General features: G+C 54.6%; 1 protein-coding gene across 1 annotated transcript in view; it reads right to left on the minus strand.

The window, feature by feature from the left end:
* Window positions 1–19,033, minus strand: part of TCERG1L (transcription elongation regulator 1 like) — a 46,466-nt gene extending 27,433 nt beyond the window's left edge. Inside the window, exons 1-4 of the mRNA XM_074545424.1 lie at window positions 18,597–19,033; window positions 16,935–17,081; window positions 15,224–15,404; window positions 6,693–6,851 (exon numbers count right to left, since the gene is read on the minus strand). Of these exons, the coding sequence (XP_074401525.1) occupies window positions 6,693–6,851; window positions 15,224–15,404; window positions 16,935–17,081; window positions 18,597–18,878 (769 nt within the window). The 5' untranslated portion in view covers window positions 18,879–19,033. The remainder of the gene's footprint in view (window positions 1–6,692; window positions 6,852–15,223; window positions 15,405–16,934; window positions 17,082–18,596) is intronic.
* Between the last annotated feature and the right edge of the window lie 346 nt (window positions 19,034–19,379).

The raw sequence follows: 19,379 nt of genomic DNA on the forward strand, positions 1-19,379 counted from the left end.
ACAGCTGAATAATAAAGTTGAACACATAAAAAATAATGCCTAAAAATGCTTTTTCCCCCCTCACTAATAAGCAAGACAAAGGCACACAAAACAGCATCACTCCCATCTTTTACAGGGGCCTCAGCAACATTTGCTGCCATGTTCCCCTCTCCAAGTCCCCCAATATTCCTGCTGGGCACCCCAAAAGCACAAAAGCTGGGCTTGAACATCCCCTGGGGATTACTTTGCATCCCAGCACCATTCCACCAAGCCTTGGCCACACCTGCAGATCTCCTAATGCTTTAATTGCATCAATAAATATCGGGATGCAGCAGCCACCACAACAAGGTGTTCCCTCAGCTCTGATTTAAAACTCACGGGATTCTCACAGGAATTCTCATCCATTCACCTTCTTCTGGGGAGGGAAAAGCAAGGGCTGATCGTGGAACAATCCCATTGTCCTTCCCAGGCTTATTCCTTCCTTTCACTCAGTTTGGGTTTTCCTTCTGAGACTTCTGCTCCATTTACAAGAAATATACTCGGTTTAGGGAGGGTTTTTTAAGCGACACAAATCTCAGTTAATTTGAGCCTCTAACAGACAGAAAAAGAGCTCAGCCTGCCCTGTGCAGCCCAGGCTCCTGAGAGGGAAAAGGACAAACTCCTGTGTCAGTGTGTGAGCCCCGAGCCCCAGCCTCACCTGTGAAGCAGAGTCGAAATTTTCCAGGGTAGAAATCCATTTTGATTTAGGTGAAATGTACATTTTTGAGTTGAGTCTGTGGTTAGCAAACATGGCTATGTAGCCTGACTGCAAGGCCTAGGCTCAGAGAAACTGCTCCAGTGAAGGACAGAGATAAAGGGTGATAGAGAGAGACAGAGACTGCTGTGAGAGCAGCTCAGCCTGACCTAGGAATTCTTTCTGATAAAGCAGAACTAGCGGCAAATGTCACGCAAAATTGGTAAAAATGAATATGTATGAACCTATTGTGGAATTGTATGCACATGTATCTGAGAGGGGGATAAAAAGGGACCTGAAGTTCCCAGAAGTACACGTGTCATTTTAGGGGATGATTCCCACGTGTCCAGCACTGTAATAAACATCCCGGCTTTACAACTTTCACAAAGTTGTGGAGTTTTGATTATCTCTGCAAACACCTGGATGGGGAAAACCTATGGTGGTGTTCACAGGAGTCTGAGGATGAGGGAAGAGATGAGGATCTGACTCCACGTTTCAGAAGGCTGATTTATTATTTTATGATATATATTACATTAAAAGTATACTAAAAGAATAGAAGAAAAGGTTTCACCAGAAGGCTGGCTAAGCTAAGAGTAGAAAGGAATGATAAAGATTTGTGGCTCAGGCTCTGTGTCTGAGCCAGCTGACTGTGATTGGCCATGAATTAGAAACAACCACATGAGCCAATCCCAGATGCACCTGTTGCATTCCACAGCAGCAGATAACCATTGCTTGCATTTTGTTCCTGAGGCCTCCCAGCTTCTCAGGAGGAAAACTCCTAAGGAACGGATTTTCCATGAAAAGATGTCTGTGACACAAACCCACCAGGCAGGGCTCTGAGCAGAGGAGCTGCTGCCCCTGGGAGTGGCACCTGATGGAAGCACTGCCCAGCACTGCACTCCCGCAGCAAAGCCAGCTCGGGGCTTTAACAAGCAGTTACAGACACACTAAATTAACTCTGACTTCCATGACATTTACCAGGAGCTGGGCACGACTGAGAGGATTTGGGTTGTTTGTCTTTTGTAACTGCCACTGCAGTATTGATATTTTTCCCTTTGTCAATACCTTGCTATTACATCCCAGGCACTGAGAGCCTCTCCTGGAGCACAGCACAGGAGCAGGTACTTAACCATGAGCCTGGCCTAAGCAGGACTGAGGTGAGGCCTTTTCCTGATGCCCAGCCTGAGCCTCAGCTCCTGCCCCTGCTCCCAGACGTCCCAAAGCCTTGGGAACCCCTGCTGGTACCAAGTTCACTGTGATCCATAAACCCAGGCAGGCCCACCATGGATTGGCACCAATAAACTGCCCATGAGTGGCTTTGGATGGTGCAAAAATGTGCAATTCCACAGAGTTGTGCCTGACCTCACCATGTCCTTACTCCTCCTGCATTTTGTCTTGGTAACCCAAACCAGCTGAATTTTCACACTGAGAGCCATCCCCTCATTATCACAGGTTCCTGATAAAGTGGGCAACTCCAGCTCCCAGCAGGGACTCTCTGTGCAGGGAGGAGGGAATTGGTACCATTTCAGTGGGCTCTGGGCATTATCTGAGCTCCTGAACCAGCTCACCTTCCCTCTGGTGTGCCAACACAGAGAACCAAAGCGTGATTTTGTGCTGAACATTAGCCCAAGCAGGAAGTTATCACTCTAATAACTATGAACATTCATTTGCTTGCTTCGTTAGCCAGCATTAGAGCTGGGCACAGCATTTACAGCCAGTTCATAAACCACCAGCCTGTGCCAGTGCCAGGCACGGGGCACACCCAGCAAGGCCAGAGGAGGCTTCCCCAGGACAGGAGCTCTAGCCATATTTTATGAAAAATCCGTTCCTTAGGATCTTTCCTCCTGAGGAGCTGGGAGGCCTCAGGAACAAAATGCAAACAATGGTTATCTGCTGCTGTGGAATGCAACAGGTGCATCTGGGATTGGTCTCATGTGGTTGTTTCTAATTCATGGCCAATCACAGTCAGCTGGCTCGGAGACTCTTGTCCCAGACACAAGCCTTTGTTATCATTCTTTCTTTTTCTATTCTTAGCCAGCCTTCTGATGAAATCCTTTCTTCTATTCTTTTAGTATAGTTTAAATATAATATATATCATAAAATAATAAATCAGCCTTGTGAAACATGGAGTCAGATCCTCATCTCTTCCCTCATCCTGGGACGCCTGTGAACACCATCACAGGGAGCCCCACATTCCTGCCTGGAACTTTCCTGTTCTCCCAAAATCATTCATTTGTGCTCACCTGATGCCGTGGAATTCCCGTGCAGGTGAGGCTGGGCTAAGGTGAACTGAGAAGTGCACCAGGAGAATTCCCAGAGACAGGATGCCAAAGGGTGGCAGTGAGCCCAGCAGAGCCCCAGCTGCAGAGCCAGCAGGAGCCACCCCTGGCCAGGGCTGCAGGGGCATCCCAGGCTCTGACCCATGGATTGCAGCTGCTAATTAGCTCATTAACACAAGGAAGGAAGGAAGGAGTGTGCACAGAGGTTGGACACATGGCCCAGCCCAGCCCTCCCAGTAAGGAATGGGGAGGGACAAGGTTGGCCAGGAAACGTGGAAAATGCTAGAATATCCATGCCAGGTTGGACACTGGGGCTGGGAGCACCTGGGACAGGGGCAGGTGTCCCTGCCATGGCAGGGGTGGCACTGGTGGGATTTGGGGTCCCTCCAAACCAATCCATCCTGGGCCCCTGTGATGCCCTGGGGACCTCAGGCTGAGCTCAAGGGCTCAGTGGGACTAACCCCAGGTCCCTTCCCCAGCGCTGAGCCCAGCCCATGAGCCAGCTCTGAGTGGGCTCTGAGCCTGACTCAGGCAGTCCCTGCTGAGGAGGGACTGACAGACATGGACAGACTGACAGACACGGACAGATCAAGCCTGGCTCAGTGAGCAGTCCCTGCTGAGGAGGGACTGACAGACACGGACGGACTGACAGACACGGACAGATCAAGCCTGGCTCAGTGAGCAGTCCCTGCTGAGGAGGGACTGACAGACACGGACAGACTGACAGACACGGAGAGAGCTCGGGCACAGAGCTGGCACCGAGCAGCCCTTGGCACTCAGCATTGAGGTGCTGAGAGGAAAAGGCTCCGTCACTTCCCAGCTGCTCCGTGGCAGCCTAAACCACCACACTTAAACCCTTAAATAATGCTGAGAGCCAGGGAACAGGTGGCAAATGGATTCTATGGCAGATGGTGCCTTTTTTAATATTTGTGCTCGCTGCTAATTTACAGAGTCCATAAGCACAGGCTCATCTCTTACCTTCTTCACTGCTACCATTAAAAACCTGCATGTGAGGAAAATAAACACCCACTCCTTTATGCAGGAGCTGCAGAGGGGTGCTAGAGATTACCAGACACCCCATTCCTTAATTACTGCAGGTAAGTGCTGGTGCTTGCAGATTTAATGCATTTAGGGTTTCTTTGAAGCAGATTTCAGAGCCCTGCGTGGCAGTGCTGGGAAATGCAGTTTCCTCCCCCAGCAGGGCCCAGGAAGATGCAGCACAGCGAGGAGTTGCATCTCCACAAGCTCCTGTTTAGTCTTTATGTTAAACCTGGCACAAAATCCACACTCACAGCCAGGCTGCCATGAAATATTTAAGGGAACATTTGCCTGGGAGATGCATGAGCAGCACCACCAGTAGATGCGAAATGAAGAAAGGAAATAAAAGCAATTCTAACCCAAAAAGGGGCTGCAATTGCATTGCTGGAACCTTCCCTGCTCACCTCACTGGGGTGGGAGCAGAGGGCACAGCAATGTGGGGCCAGGGCCCCTCTCAGTGCACAGAGCCAGAGCCTCTCCAGCCACACATCACTCCATGGACAGCTTCCTCAAGCTTCAACACTTTATTCCATATAAAACAGCATTTTATGTTGCTATTAAACCCAGGGCTTTTATGCTGCTTCTCTCCCACACTTTTATTTCATCATTCCAAGTTTTTCTGGGCTCAGCACAGTGACAAAACAATCCCCAAGAGCACCACTGGCTGCAGAGCCAAGGCACAGCAGCCTGCAGCAGCCAGCACCTCCCAGCCCTGTGTGCTCATTCCCAGGGCTCCAGCTGGGATCCTTCACAGCCTCCTGGAAGGAAAAGGCTGCCTTTAAATCCCTTAAATATTCTCTGCCCTCTCATAGCTTTGCTTCTGATTTTCCTTCCCAAAATGTAAAGTAAATTGTATTAAAAGTGAATTTTTAAAATTGACCACACTGCATTGTGCAGACTCCAAGTTCCCCTAAATTCCTGGTGATTTGCTTTGAGGGAATTCCAAGGAATTTCCTCTGTGAGGTTGGAAAAGCAGCAGAGCCTGGATCCCCACCTGCCCTGTGCCCTTCCCACACCTCCCACCTTGTGTTAGCACCCTGCTATTAATTCCCAAAGCTATTAATTAGGCTGCCAGGAGTTAACTGCAAGGCTGCAAAACTAACCACAATCAAAGGCCTAAAAAATAAATATTCACTCCTAAGACTATTGATCAAATTGAGCAAATCCCTGTGATTGGAGATATGGGACCACACAAGGCAGGAACAGGACACTGCTCTCTAATAGAATCAGTTAACAGGGGATAATCAATTAATCGAGCGAACCGCACACACAATGTTCAGCCTTCCAGGTGCCAATAAACATGGGGATTGAAGCTGGAAATGATGTCATTTTGGGGTTTTTGAGTTCATTGCTGCTGCGTGCCCATGGCCTTTCACAAGCTTTAGACAAGGGCAATGTGGGGAGGTCCTTAACCCCACAGTCACAGCTCATTAACACCAGGGTCACAGGTCATTAACCCCAAACTCACAGCTCCTTAACCCCAGGGTCACTTTTTAGGTGACACATGGATCGGGACAGACGCAGCCTGTGTCCATGCCCACCCTGTCCCCATCCCAGGGCCCTAAGTGCCAGCTCCAGGTGCCACCTGCAGGGATGGGCACTCCAACCCTCCCTGGGCAGTTCCTGAGCCCCCTTCCCATGGGGAAATTCCTGCTGTGCCCACCCTGAGCTGCCCTGGCCCAGCCTGAGGCCGTTCCCTCTGCTCCTGTCCCTGTTCCCTGGGATGGTCCCAAATCCCCCTGGCTGTGTCCTCCTGGCAGGAGCTGAGCAGAGCCACAAGGGCCCCTGAGCCTCCTTTTCCTGCCCTTTCCCTCCTCTGGGCCCGTTTGCTGCTCCCAGCCCCACAGCCCTGGTCCCACAGCCCTGCTCTGGCAGGAAGGAGAATCCCTGGGATCCATCTCTCATTAAAGCTCTCCCACCAACCCCAAACCAGAGCTGCACCTTCTGCAGAATTCAATCTCCCTGTGCTACTCCTCAATTACCAAAAAGATGGAAGACGCGCCCTCATTTCCATTTCTCACTCATTTACATTTTTCACTTAATTGGCAGATAACTGTTCTAAAAATAGCCCCAGGCACCCCAGGTGCAGTCACAAACATTGCCCTAAAGGCTCCTGACCACCAGGCCTGCCCAGCCCAGCAGGGATGCCCCTCAGCTGCCACCTCTAGAAAGGTTCCACTCAGCAAACAGCAAAAAGCCATTTTTGCAGGCACCAAACACACCTCAGCTCTGGGAGAGGGCCCGGGCTGAGCTCTCCCAGCACGTTTGTGAGTAAACACCCAGAGAATCTGCTGGGGACTTCATCAGGTGCTGGCCCACGGTGTGCAGACACCTCCTGAGGGCACTTTCTAGTTGAGAACATGAATGGTCCAGCTCAGCTGTGACCACACCACCATAACCTGAGGGTGGGCAGGGGGGCTCACAGATTTGCACACAGAACCCGCTCAGAGGAGGCAGGAACCAGCTCAGCTGGCCCCAAATGCCCCAGGGACACATCCATGACAAACATCCCAGAGCTCTGAACCCACTCCTGACACCCAGCCCAGAGCACACCTCCACACTGCTCCAGAGCCCCCAGTTTAACCCCGGCAGTGCCGCCCATTTCCAGCACCACCCCACACCCCTGTGCTGCCCATACCCTCCCCAGCCCCACAGGGCCTTACCTGGGAAGGGCGAGGCCAGCAGTGGCACTTTGATGGGGGACAGGGTGAGGAGCTGGCAGGGCGGCAGGCCTGGCGCGGCCTGCGGGGCCTCGGGCTCCAGGGCCACCAGCGCCAGGCTCTGCGTGCCACCCACGGCTTTAAGGCTGCTCTGGCACCCACCTGTGGGACAGAGAGAGAGAGAGATGTGAGATATCAGGGTCTCTGCTGCTCAGAGTTACCCCGAGATACATTAAAAAGTCTCTTTTCCCAGACCAGTGCTCAAAAAAGGAGCCAGAGCTCTTAATTTCTCAGTCTCAAGATTGTTTATTGTATCTTATATATAAAATTCTTTCTCCTGCCCTGCCAAGATCCACTCAGCATAACAGACAGAGGCACTCTGCCTGCCCTGAGGCAGTGTTACCTTTTTATACTAAAAACTACGTGTACAATATTTACCATTCCTTTCCAATACCCATCACCTATGTTAGACAGTGAGCTTCAACTCTAAACCAATTCAAAGTGCCAACATCACAGCAGAAGATGGAGGCCAAGATGAAGAAAGGCAGGACATGCCCAGATTCCTCCACCTTGCCCCCTGAACCTTCATGCTAAAAACCTCAAAAATCTATTTTTAGTGATAAATTCACTATCATTCTACTTAAACTTTTGTAGCTTGTAATTCTTCATATAAAGTTAGTAATTGTTTTTTCCAAAAGCTAAATCAAAAGCACAAGAGTTTTGAGCTCTGTGCCAAAGTCTCTGATCCCCTGTGCAGGGGCTTGAGCCCTCTAAAGCAGCCAGAAAAATTTCCTGGCATTTTCTGCCATGGAACCCCACAGATGTGAGCACATCACCCACAGGGACAAGGCAGCAGTGACTCACACACAAACTGTGCAGAGTCATTACATTTAAATGAAAAAACTTAATAAAAAAGTCAAATATTTGAACACTGGGAGCACAATCATTCTCAGCTTTCCAAAGTGTAACTGTCTGATGCCAAAGCTAAATTTATTCCTTGCTACATTAGGCACTCACTGCTCCCTGGCTTGCCTGGCTGCTCTGCTGTGTCCTGCACACAAATCCCTGAGTTTGACAAGCTCTGCATCTCATCTCCTTCATCCCAAAACCTCAGCAGGATGCTTCATGGAACCCCTGAGGCTGGAAAAGCCCTCTCAGCCCAGGGAGTCCCAGCTCTGCCCCATTGTCCCCAGCCCAGAGCTCTGAGTGCCACCTCCAGGTGCCACCTGCAGGGATGGGCACTCCAACCCTCCCTGGGCAGCCCCAGGAATGTCCCAAATCAAAGCTCAAACACCCTTCAGCCCCTGCACCATTCTCTCCCCAGCCTGACAGTGGCAAGGAAGACCTTCAGAGCTCAATCTTGGTTAATTATGTTAAATAAACAAGAACAGGAGTGTAAAACTCTTGAGGAGCAGAGCAAATCTGACAAACAGCAGCTGTTCCTCCCTCCGCCCGAGCTCGGGATTCAGAAATCAAGCAATCACCAGCTCCTTTTGGCATCCAGCAAAGCCCAGCCTGCCTGCAAACCCTGCAGACAACTGAGGCTCCACAGACCCACAGCTGATCCCACTGCAGGCCCTCCCTCACCCTGAGGCTCCCTTTCCATGGGCATGGCAGGAAAACAGGGAATGGGTGCTGGGGAGGGAGGCTGTGGGGTGGGGATGCAGCCCCTGAACAGCTCCAGGCATGAGAATCCCAGCAGGGACAGGGGTGAGATCACAGAATCCTGGAATGGGCTGGGAGGGACCCCAAACTCACCCAGTGCCACCCCAGCCATGGCAGGGACACCTCCCACTGTCCCAGGGTGCTCCAGCCCCAGTGTCCAGCCTGGCCTTGGGCACTGCCAGGGATCCAGGGGCAGCCCCAGCTGCTCTGGGCACCTGTGCCAGGGCTGCCCACCCTGCCAGGGAACAATTCCCAATTCCCAATCTCCCATCCAGCCCTGCCCCCTGGCACTGGGAGCCATTCCCTGTGTCCTGTCCCTCCATCCCTGTCCCCAGTCCCTCTGCAGCTCTCCTGGAGCCCCTTCAGGCCCTGGCAGGGGCTCTGAGCTCTCCCTGGAGCTGCTCCTGCCCAGGTGAGCCCCCCCCAGGTGCCCCAGCTTTGTCCCAGACCTTTACAAACAATTATTTCCCAACAAAATAAGCCCTGCATTAGCAAAGCAGAAGTTTAGTGTTTTCAGTGTCACCAAACAAGCCCATTATTTCCACAGTCATTATTCCTCCATGCCAAGGAACACCTGCAGATGCACTCAGTAACAGGGACACAGGCCAAACAAACCCCACAAATATTTAAGTTTTGATCACTTAGCAATGGATAAATGAAAACAGATTTTTCTGCCAGACCAACTAGCAGAAATTAAAAAACAAACAGAAAAGTAAAAACCCATCAGTGTTCAAGCAATCCAAGTGTTAAACAGAAGCTCATTGTTCATTCACCTGGGAAGTGGAACAATCCTTCAGTGGGGTCAAACACCTGCCCTCCAAGAGCCTGTGCTCATTCCCAATTCCAGCTGCCTGCTGCTGGGAGAAACCCACAAAACGCCTCCTGTGAAAGCTAATGCTGTCTGCAAACACGACTCTGCTGCGCCTTCCTGCAGGGCACACGAGCAGGAAGGTTGTTTACTTCTCATTTGATTCTTTTCTTCTGGAGAGGAGGATGTGATTTCCCCAAAGAGGGCAGGAGAACAGGAGAGTGATGTGAGCTGGGCAGGCACAGCCTGCTCGAGCTGGGCTGCTCATTAAACTTGCATCAATGCCCTCATCAAAGTTTCATTGCTCCGCTGAAGGAGAAGTTTGGGTGGTTTCCCCTCCTTTGATGGAGCTCTCACTCTGTCTCTCCCGGTGAATAACTCCAGGGAGGAAGGGCCATCCCTGGGGGCTCAGCTGTGCCTCAGCTCAGCAGCATCTCCAGCCCAGCCACCCAAACACTGCCCAGCCCTGCCAGCTGGGCCAGGGCTCCCCCAGCGTGGGGGGCACCCGCCTGAGAAATCCTTCTCACAAACAAACCAGATCTTGCTGTGGGTTCTGTTCAAAAAGGCCTTGAAAGGGTTTTAGAGCTACCATTAATCACTCTGCACCCACACGGGGTTCTGGGAAACTTTCATCTTGTGTGGAACAAAAGTCTCCTTCTCAACCTGAGCTGTGTTTAGAGTTCCTAAAAAACCCTGAACACCCTGATACCCCTACAAAGGAAAACACAGGGATATCCCTGCACAGGGAACAGACACAGGGATATCTCACTGCACAGGGAACAGACACAGGGATATCTCACTGCACAGGGAACAGACACAGGGATATCTCACTGCACAGGGAACAGACACAGGGATATCTCACTGCACAGGGAACAGACACAGGGATATCTCACTGCACAGGGAACAGACACAGGGATGTCCCACTGCAGAGGGAACAGACACAGGGATGTCCCTGCACAGGGAACAGACACAGGGATGTCCCTGCAAAGGGAACAGACACAGGGATGTCCCTGCAGAGGGAACAGACACAGGGATGTCCCTGCACAGGGAACAGACACAGGGATGTCCCTGCACAGGGAACAGACACAGGGATGTCCCTGCACAGGGAACAGACACAGGGATGTCCCTGCAAAGGGAACAGACACAGGGATGTCCCTGCAGAGGGAACAGACACAGGGAGATCTCACTGTAGAGGGAACAGACACAGGGATGTCCCTGCCAAGGGAACAGACACAGGGATGTCCCTGCAGAGGGAACAGACACAGGGATATCCCTGCAGAGGGAACAGACACAGGGATGTCCCACTGCAAAGGGAACAGACACAGGGATGTCCCTGCACAGGGAACAGACACAGGGATATCCCTGCACAGGGAACAGACGCAGGGATGTCCCACTGCACAGGGAACAGACACAGGGATGTCCCTGCACAGGGAACAGACACAGGGATGTCCCACTAAACAGGGAACAGACACAGGGATGTCCCACAGCAAAGGGAACAGACACAGGGATGTCCCACTGCCAAGGGAACAGACACAGGGATGTCCCTGCACAGGGAACAGACACAGGGATGTCCCTGCACAGGGAACAGACACAGGGATGTCCCACTGCAAAGGGAACAGACACAGGGATGTCCCACTGCACAGGGAACAGACACAGGGATGTCCCTGCACAGGGAACAGACACAGGGAGATCCCTGCAAAGGGAACAGACACAGGGATGTCCCTGCACAGGGAACAGACACAGGGATGTCCCTATAAAGGGAAACAAACACACCATTAGCCCTGCAAACACAAACACACCAATATCCCTGCAAAGGAAACAAACAAATGCAGGGATGTCCCTGCAATGAAAACAGGGATATTCCTATAAAGGGAAACAAACACACCAACAGCCCTGTAAGGGGTAACACACAAACAGCCCTGCAAAGGGAAGCAAACACAGGGATGTCCCTGCAAAGGGAACAGATATATTCCTGAAGAGGGATATAAACACACCAACAGCCCTGTATGGGTAACACACAAACAGCCCTGCAAAGGGAAACAAACACACCAATAGCCCTGCAAACACAAACAATGTAGATATGTCCCTGCTTCCTGATATCCCTGCTTTCCAAGGGGGAAATCAGCAGCTGGCACTGGCACTGTAAGCCCAGTGACTGCCATTCACAACCCTGCTCACTTTGCTGCTCGTGTGCAGTAAATAGCAATCCCTGGCTGCTCTCAGACACCCCTGCAAGCACCGAGAGCTGGATTTATTCACACGGAGCTCCCCGGGTCAGGAGGGATGATGTTACGGAAAGGTCAGAGCAGCAGCCCTGCCCACAAACACATTGCTCCTGCGGTTATTGCTGTCACTGAAGTGAGAAAACAAACTTCACTCTGAGTTTCTCTTGATTTGAGGAAATAACGGGAAAAGCACCAAAAACCCATAAGCTTAATGAGCAAAACAAAAACTTTGTGAAAGCTGTGGTTAAAGCCAAGCATTCCCAGAGCTAATAAAGCACTTGGCTGGCAGTGCTTGAATGCTCCACAAACAAAGGGAGGCTTGATGGCTTTTCAGGGACATGAATGGGGTCCTGCTGTGCTATTCTCTGTCCCCAAACAGGGAGCCCCAGCACACGCACTTAAATACAAGATAATCCAATTTGGGAAGCCAAAACCCGAGTGTTTGTAAATGGAGATGTGCTTCAAACACAGAGCTGTGCTTAGGAAATACAGGAGGTCAGAGGTCCTGGGTTGGTGTACTTCATGAGAAAACAGAACCCAAATTCAACAGAGAGCAGCCCTATTTCATTCAGAACCTGTAAACGGGAATTACCTAGCAAGCTGGGGCTGTGTTTGGATGTGTATCTGCGCATCAGTGCTGACACTGCCTTGGTTCTGTAAAAGGCACTGCCATCAGGAGAAAAATACATGAATGAGAAGGATCAAAATGTCATTTCCTTGGGATGCCCCACCCGACATCCTCATCTCCACGCAGGAGACACGTGGAACCAGCTGAGCTTTAGGGTCCATTCCAACCTTTCCACAATTCCATAAAACCTCCCCAGATACAGCATCAGAACACCCCCTCGGGCAGGGAGCACTGATAGCATGGTCCTGACACCAGGAATGCCAAACCAGGCACACCTCCAAATGGCACTGATGTCATGGTCCTGACACCAGGAGTGCCAAAGCAGGCACACCTCCAAATGGCACTGATAGCATGGTCCTGACACCAGAATGCCAAAGCAGGCACACCTCCAAATGGCACTGATAGTATGGTCCTGACAGCAGGAATGCCAAACCAGGCACACCTCCAAATGGCACTGACAGCATGGTCCTGACACCAGGAGTGCCAAACCACCCCAGCACAGCTCCCAGTGACACCGGTGAATGTCCTGTGCCTCAGGGCTCTGGGTTCCACCTTGGAGTGTTGGAACCCCACCACGGGGTCCTGCCAGTGCTCCCTCACCCCATCCAGCAGCCACTGAGCCCCCAGGGATGTGCAGGACACCCAGCTGGCACTGGGCACCTGACCAGCCCTGACCTCACCGCACAGTGCAGGAGACAGAAACATGAATCGTTCCCTCCCAGAAACACCAGGGCTGTCTTTGCAGGAACATGAAATGCTGCCTTCCTCCCCAGAGCAGCGTGAGCCAGGCGTCATTGCCAGGGGCACAGGGCACCCTGCTCCTCAGAAACAGCACAGAGCTCATAATTCATGGTGTGCACTCTGGGAGAGAACAATAACTGCTGAAACACAAACACAGAGCACGTAACTCACGGTGTGCACTTCAGGAGAGAACAATAACTGCTGCTCCTCACAGCCAACAGCACCTTGGAGTGGCTGGGCTGCAGCTGCTCAATTATGCACATTAGCCTTGCCAGGCTCCGTGCTCACTCCTGGAGCTGAGGAGGGCTGCAGCTCCATTGAGAAAACAATTCTATCATTGCTGATGGCTGGGGAAGGCAGAGCTGCTGCCACCACGGCAGCGCTGGTGTGAATGCTGCACAGAAGCTGATGAACTGCTGCACAGAAGCTGATTAACTGCCCTGATCCCACCCAACTGAGAACCTGCCCCAGGACCTTCATCACTGCCCACACTGAGGGCAGATACTGCACAGGGAACACCTGGGGAGGCAGCTCCTGGCTCTGCCTGCAGGACAGGGATGGGGCCACCCTGCAGGAAGGGCCACAGGTCCCTCATGAGCTCTAGAGCCCCAAACAGCCTGGGATGGGATGGGATGGGATGGACTGGCACCAACCACAGCAACAGCTCAACAAGGATGGGAAGGAATTCCTGACTGGCCCTGGCAGCCGTGGCTGCCCCTGGATCCCTGGCAGTGCCCAAGGCCAGGCTGGACACTGAGGTTGGAGCGCCTGGGACAGTGGGAGGTGTCCCTGCCATGGCTGGGGTGGCACTGGGGGGGGTTTGGGGTCCCTGCAACCCAAACCACTCCAGGATTCTGCGATCCCATTATTTACAGAGATGGTTGGGGGATTTGAGCTCCCCCCTGCCCCTCTCCCACCCCGAGGGAGCTCGGCTGGCAGCCAGCACTGAGCCAGCTGCTACAGGAGGAGCAGGTCTAGCTGCAGGGCTCCTGAGCAGACAGCCATGGGCACATACACTGCCCAGGGAGACAAAACCCTTCCCCTCCCAGGGCTCTCTGCAGCCCACAGAGGTGGCACCAGGCTGGCAGTGTCCCTGTTCTGCCTGCACTGCCCCTCAGCTGCTCCCAGGAATGCTCCGGCCTTATATCTGCCATTCTGCATGTGATCAAATACGCTTGTGCACATTTAAAATACTGAAATATTTAAAACATTGGAGTCTTTAAGAGGTGCAGGAACAGGAGGGGCTGTGGCTCCCCTGCCCAGATCCCTCCCTCAGCAGCACACCCATCCTGTGATTCCCCAGCAGCCTGGGCATGCAGCTGCTTCTGTGTGCAATAAATACCAATAAATGCTCTAATAAACAGAAATGAACTCATACCAGGCTTTCCCCACAGCACTGACTCCTCCAGCTGAGCCCTGGGCAGTGCTGGCAGAGGACAGGAGGCTGAGCCCCAGCTCTGCTCAAACACCAAAATACAGACCCAGGTGCAGGGGCCAGCACGTGCCAGGGCACCCCCTGCTAATTAACGAGGCCGCTAACGAGCCCAGGAGCCCCTCCAGCGCACTCTGAACCCCAGCCCTGATGGCAAACACCACGTCCTGGGTGCTGCACAGCTCTGAAATACAAACTGCTTTGGGGAGAGCATGCAGAAAGGGGAGCTCTGCTCTCATCACCAGGGACAGCACCTCTGCTCTGAGGAAGGCAGGAACCACAGCCAGCAAGGCAGTAATTCCAATTCCCACTAATTCCAGTTCCTAGGAGTGTATTTAGGGGCTGAACCATCAGTGGCACTTTTCTCCTCAGCCTTCTGGATAGAACTGCTATTTTAATTTACTCCTGCAGCCCTGGTGGAATGCCTGGTCTGCTCTTGTCCAAGGATAAAAGCGCTTTACCAGGTGTAAATCTCAGTTACCTAAAGCACCACAGAATATTTATACATAGAATATTTAAATATTACACAGTTAATATTTATAACTTTTAGTTCTTCTGTTCAGTTATGTAGATTAATGGAACTGATTTCACAAATGACTGAGCCTTAATGAGATGACGGATCCTCTGCTCCTCTCTCCTGCTGGCTGTCTGCACAGACCCCACCAAACTCTGCACATGAGCAGCCAGCAGAATCCTACACGGAACCATAGACTCACTGAGGCTGACAGCCATTTCTGTTTGAAAAATAAACTCAGTAGGTGGGGAGTGGTTGGTCCCTTCCTGGCAGGGGCCACCAAGCAGCTCCAGAGCAGCCTGGCACAATCTGCTGTAATTACACAGAGCCCTCTCTTCCTCTCAGAGTCACTCAGAGGCTGAGCTGCACTTGGCCATCAAGGCTCTGCCCAAGCAAGGTTTGCAGCTGAGTGGAAGTGAATCTCTGCTTTAGAGAGCAGCCTTGCCTCTCTGGGGGATGCATTAAAGGAAAACCACCGAGAAACAGGCAATATTTAAATATTGATGCGCTCATTTCCTGACCTGGGATCAGCTGAGGGGCCAGGACGAGCGTGGGCAGTGGCCTGGAGGCAGCAGCTGGCCTGGCTACAGCCATGGCCACTTGGTTGCTCAGCAGCAGGGGCTTCTCAGCCCCCTGGAACAGCCTGGACTCCTCAGGCTGCACCCAGGCCGAATCCAGGGCAAAGGCATTGTTCAGGTAGATCTGTGCAACAGAAAGAAAGGAAAACGTGACAGTCTGAGATCCCAAACTCAGAAATACAAGTGAGAACAAAGCATCTTTAACTCGGTATTTCAACAGGCAGAGCCTCAGCTGGGGACAAACTGCCCAAAGCAGGATCCCTCAGTGCTGAGGCTGAAGTGAAGTGACCACTTAAAATTAACAGGCTTTGACATGACAGATCAGCTGCTGCAGCTGCATGGGAGGCCAGCAATCCCTGGAGGCAGAGCTGTCCTGACACGGCCACTCCTGGTGCTGACACGGCCACCCCGAGTGACCCCGTCAGCACCGGGGACTGCGGCCACCTCCCCAGCCTGGGGACACAGGGTGAGGGACAGGGGGACAGGGCACAAACCAGCTGAGGGACAGGGGGACAGGGCACAGAACCCGCTGAGGGACAGGGGGACAGGGCATAGAACCTGCTGAGGGAAGGGACAGGGCACAGAGCCAGCTGAGGGACAGGGGGACAGGGCACAAACCAGCTGAGGGACAGGGGGACAGGGCATAGAACCAGCTGAGGGACAGGGGGACAGGGCACAGAACCCGCTGAGGGACAGGGCACAAAACCAGCTGAGGGACAGGGGGACAGGGCACAGAACCAGCTGAGGGACAGGGGGACAGGGCGCAAACCAGCTGAGGGACAGGGGGACAGGGCACAGAACCAGCTGAGGGACAGGGGGACAGGGCGCAAACCAGCTGAGGGACAGGGGGACAGGGCACAAACCAGCTGAGGGACAGGGCACAAAACCAGCTGAGGGACAGGGGGACAGGGCACAGAACCCGCTGAGGGACAGGGGGACAGGGCACAGAACCAGCTGAGGGACAGGGGGACAGGGCGCAAACCAGCTGAGGGACAGGGGGACAGGGCACAAACCAGCTGAGGGACAGGGCACAAAACCAGCTGAGGGACAGGGGGACAGGGCACAGAACCCGCTGAGGGACAGGGCACAAAACCAGCTGAGGGACAGGGGGACAGGGCACAGAACCAGCCGAGGGACAGGGGAGATAAGGGCACTAAACCAGCTGAGGGACAGCAGCACAAAGCTGAGGGCCAGCAGCACAAAGCCAGATGTTCAGCACTCAGCTGGCAGAGAGGCAGATATGGGGACCAGAGGTGGGATGGGGACACGGGACCCTGAGGGCCAGCCTGGCACCAGGGACATGGCAGTGCCCGCGGTGACACCACTCTGCCAGCACCACACTGTGGCACCCCTTTGGGACAGACAGCGGGAAAACCAGGGAGAAAGGGAAGACGGAAAACCGCCATAATCACATCTGGTAGGAAAATGAGGACGTTCTACTCAAAGGAGTAAATATTAGCGACATTTTACTCCTATTAAAACTTAGGAACAGTAAAGCTGTACCTGCTGTTCCATTACCTGCCCCTTCCACAGGCTTCTCCTGACAAATACCGACCTCTCACAGCCCTGAACCCACAGCACTCTGCAGCTCATGTACTCGATGTACTCCAGAAAAAAGCCCCAAAGCCCCATGGCAGGCCAGGCTCGCACTTACCTTGCAGCTGGGCAGCCTTTTCTCAATCCAGCCCTTGGCGGCGTGCGGCGGCACCGCGGCGCTGTACACGGGCGGCAGCACCGGCACCAATTCCACGCTGGAAGAAGGGGAGAATCCCACGACCGGCGAGTGAGCTCCAAATATCCACTTCGGAGGGGCACAAAGAAACCAAACAAACACAAGAGGAGGGGTTAACAAAAGGATTTTACCCTGGGTAAGCGATGCTTTCCATGATTTCCTAATTACGCGACGGAAAACGTCGGGAACGTCCCTTCAGGCTGCCTGGGTTTGTGTTTGCTGGGTAGGTTCGGAGCGGCTCGGGAAGCCCAAAGCACAGCCTGGAGCAGGGCACACGGGCAGCCTGGGCTCCTCTGCTCACACCGAACCGTATAGCGCCAGCAAGAGCCTGAAAATGCGTCGGGGGAGCCAAAGGAAACGCACAAATGTATTTTTCCTCAACTTAAATTCGCCTGGCAAACGGGTTCCCACAGCAAAATCACCTCTGCAGGTTCGTCGAGCGGTCTCCCGCTGGGGAATAATTGATGTTCCCGTTTCATTAGAGCAGCACCGACTGTTTTCTCCCGAACCACAAGAGACGCTCGAGCTCGAAAAGGCTGGAAATCATCACACGGAATCGAGCGGACGCCACAGCGCTCGCGGCTCGCGTTTATTTTTACTTCTGTCTGCCCAAAACCATAAAGCCGAGGCAAAACTGCGGGCACGGCTCCGAGCCCTCCGCGGAGAGGGGCGAACACCCGGCTGAGGGCTCCGCTACCGCGAGCAGCCTCACGGCAGCAATTAATAATTGAAATATTCATCAGGGAAAGCACTGGCGCGACACGCTGGTTCCAGTGACACGGCTCAAAACTTTCGTCTTTATAAATATTCGCAGAACGCTCGGCGGCGGTGCTGCCCCGGCTGCCGGGGCATCGCTCCCGTTCCGGCCGCATCTGCGGAGAGCGCAGCCTGCAGCCGGCGTGGGAGGGACCCGCAGCCCCCTGGCAGCCCCTCTGCCCCCGGGGAGATGCCCGCAGCACGTTCCCAGAGCCGCGGTCCCACACACGCGGGGCGCGGAGCGTCGGGAAGGGGGTGCAGGGCTGGAAAAGGGGGTGCAGAACCCAGGGAAAGGGGAATACAGAGCTGGGGAAAGGGAGATGTACAACCCAGGGAAAGGGGAATACAGAGCTGGGGAAAGGGAGATGTACAACCCAGGGAAGGAGGGATGCAGAGCTGGGGAAGGGGGTGCAGAGCATCGGGAACGGGGGAATGTAGACCCGGGGAAAGGGGAATGCAGAGCTTGGGAGGGAGGGGATGCAGCGCCCCGAGGGAGAGGGATATAAAACCCAGGAAGGGGGGATGCAGAGCCCAGGGAAGGCGGGTGGTGTAGAGCCCCGGGAAGGGAGCTGTAGAACCCGGGAAAAGAGGAATGCAGCGCCCGGGGAAGGTGGGATGCAGAGCTCGGAAAAGGAGGATACAGAGCTCGGGAAGCGGAGGATACAGAGCTCGGAAAAGGAGGATGCAGAGCTCGGAAAAGGAGGATGCAGAGCCCGGGCAGCCCCCGCCGCCACCCCGCACGCCTCGGGCGTGGGTCTCGGTGCCGATGCCCGCTCCGGGCAGCAGCTCCGGGAAAGTTGTGTCCCCGCACGGCGGCTCCGCCCTTACCTGGCCGTGCAGGAGCGGCTCGGCGGCCGCGGGCAGCAGCGGCAGCAGCGGGGGCTCGGCGGGGCCGCGCCAGCCCGGCCCGGGCCGCAGCAGCGCGGGGGGCGGCAGCAGCAGCGGCGGCCCGGGAGGAGGAGGAGGAGGATGGGGAGCCCCGGCGGCGGCAGCGCCCACCCGGAGCAGCCCCGCGGCCGCGGGCAGCACCCAGGCCCAGGGCGGCGCGGGGGGCTCGGCGGGCGGCGGCCACAGCAGCGGCGGCGGGCGCGGGGCGGCGGCCGGGAGCATCCTGCATGGCCCGGGATGGGATGGGATGGACCGGACCGGCCCGGGCCGGGAGCGCCGCGCTCCGCTCGCCTCCGCCGCCCGGCGCAACTCCGAGCCCGCGGCGGCAGCGCGGACAGGCTCCGCCCGGCGCGGGGAGAGCGGGGCGGGCAGAGCGGGGCCGCCCCGGGGAGGGGAGGGACGCGGCGGGGACGGACCGACGGACGGACAGAGGGAGGGGGCGCCGCCCCCGCTGGGAGCGCGGCTGTGCCGGGTTCCGGGCAGGAGCAAGTGGGATTCTCGGGCAGGTGGGATTTAGCCAGGTGGGATTCTCGGGCAGGCGGGATTTTAGCCAGGTGCGATTCTCGGGTGATCCCTGGCGGCCGCAGGTGCGGAGGCAGCCCCTGCCCGCGGGGCATGGCAGAGGAGCCTGGGCACCCCCAAGTTCCCGGAGCCCCCCTCACCATTAAAACCCCCCACATCCCTCAACACCTCCGACCCCCGGAGGTCCTCAAGCTGCTGGCC

The sequence above is a fragment of the Zonotrichia albicollis genome, chromosome 7 (assembly GCF_047830755.1).
Source record: "Zonotrichia albicollis isolate bZonAlb1 chromosome 7, bZonAlb1.hap1, whole genome shotgun sequence".
NCBI classification, from domain to species: domain Eukaryota; kingdom Metazoa; phylum Chordata; class Aves; order Passeriformes; family Passerellidae; genus Zonotrichia; species Zonotrichia albicollis.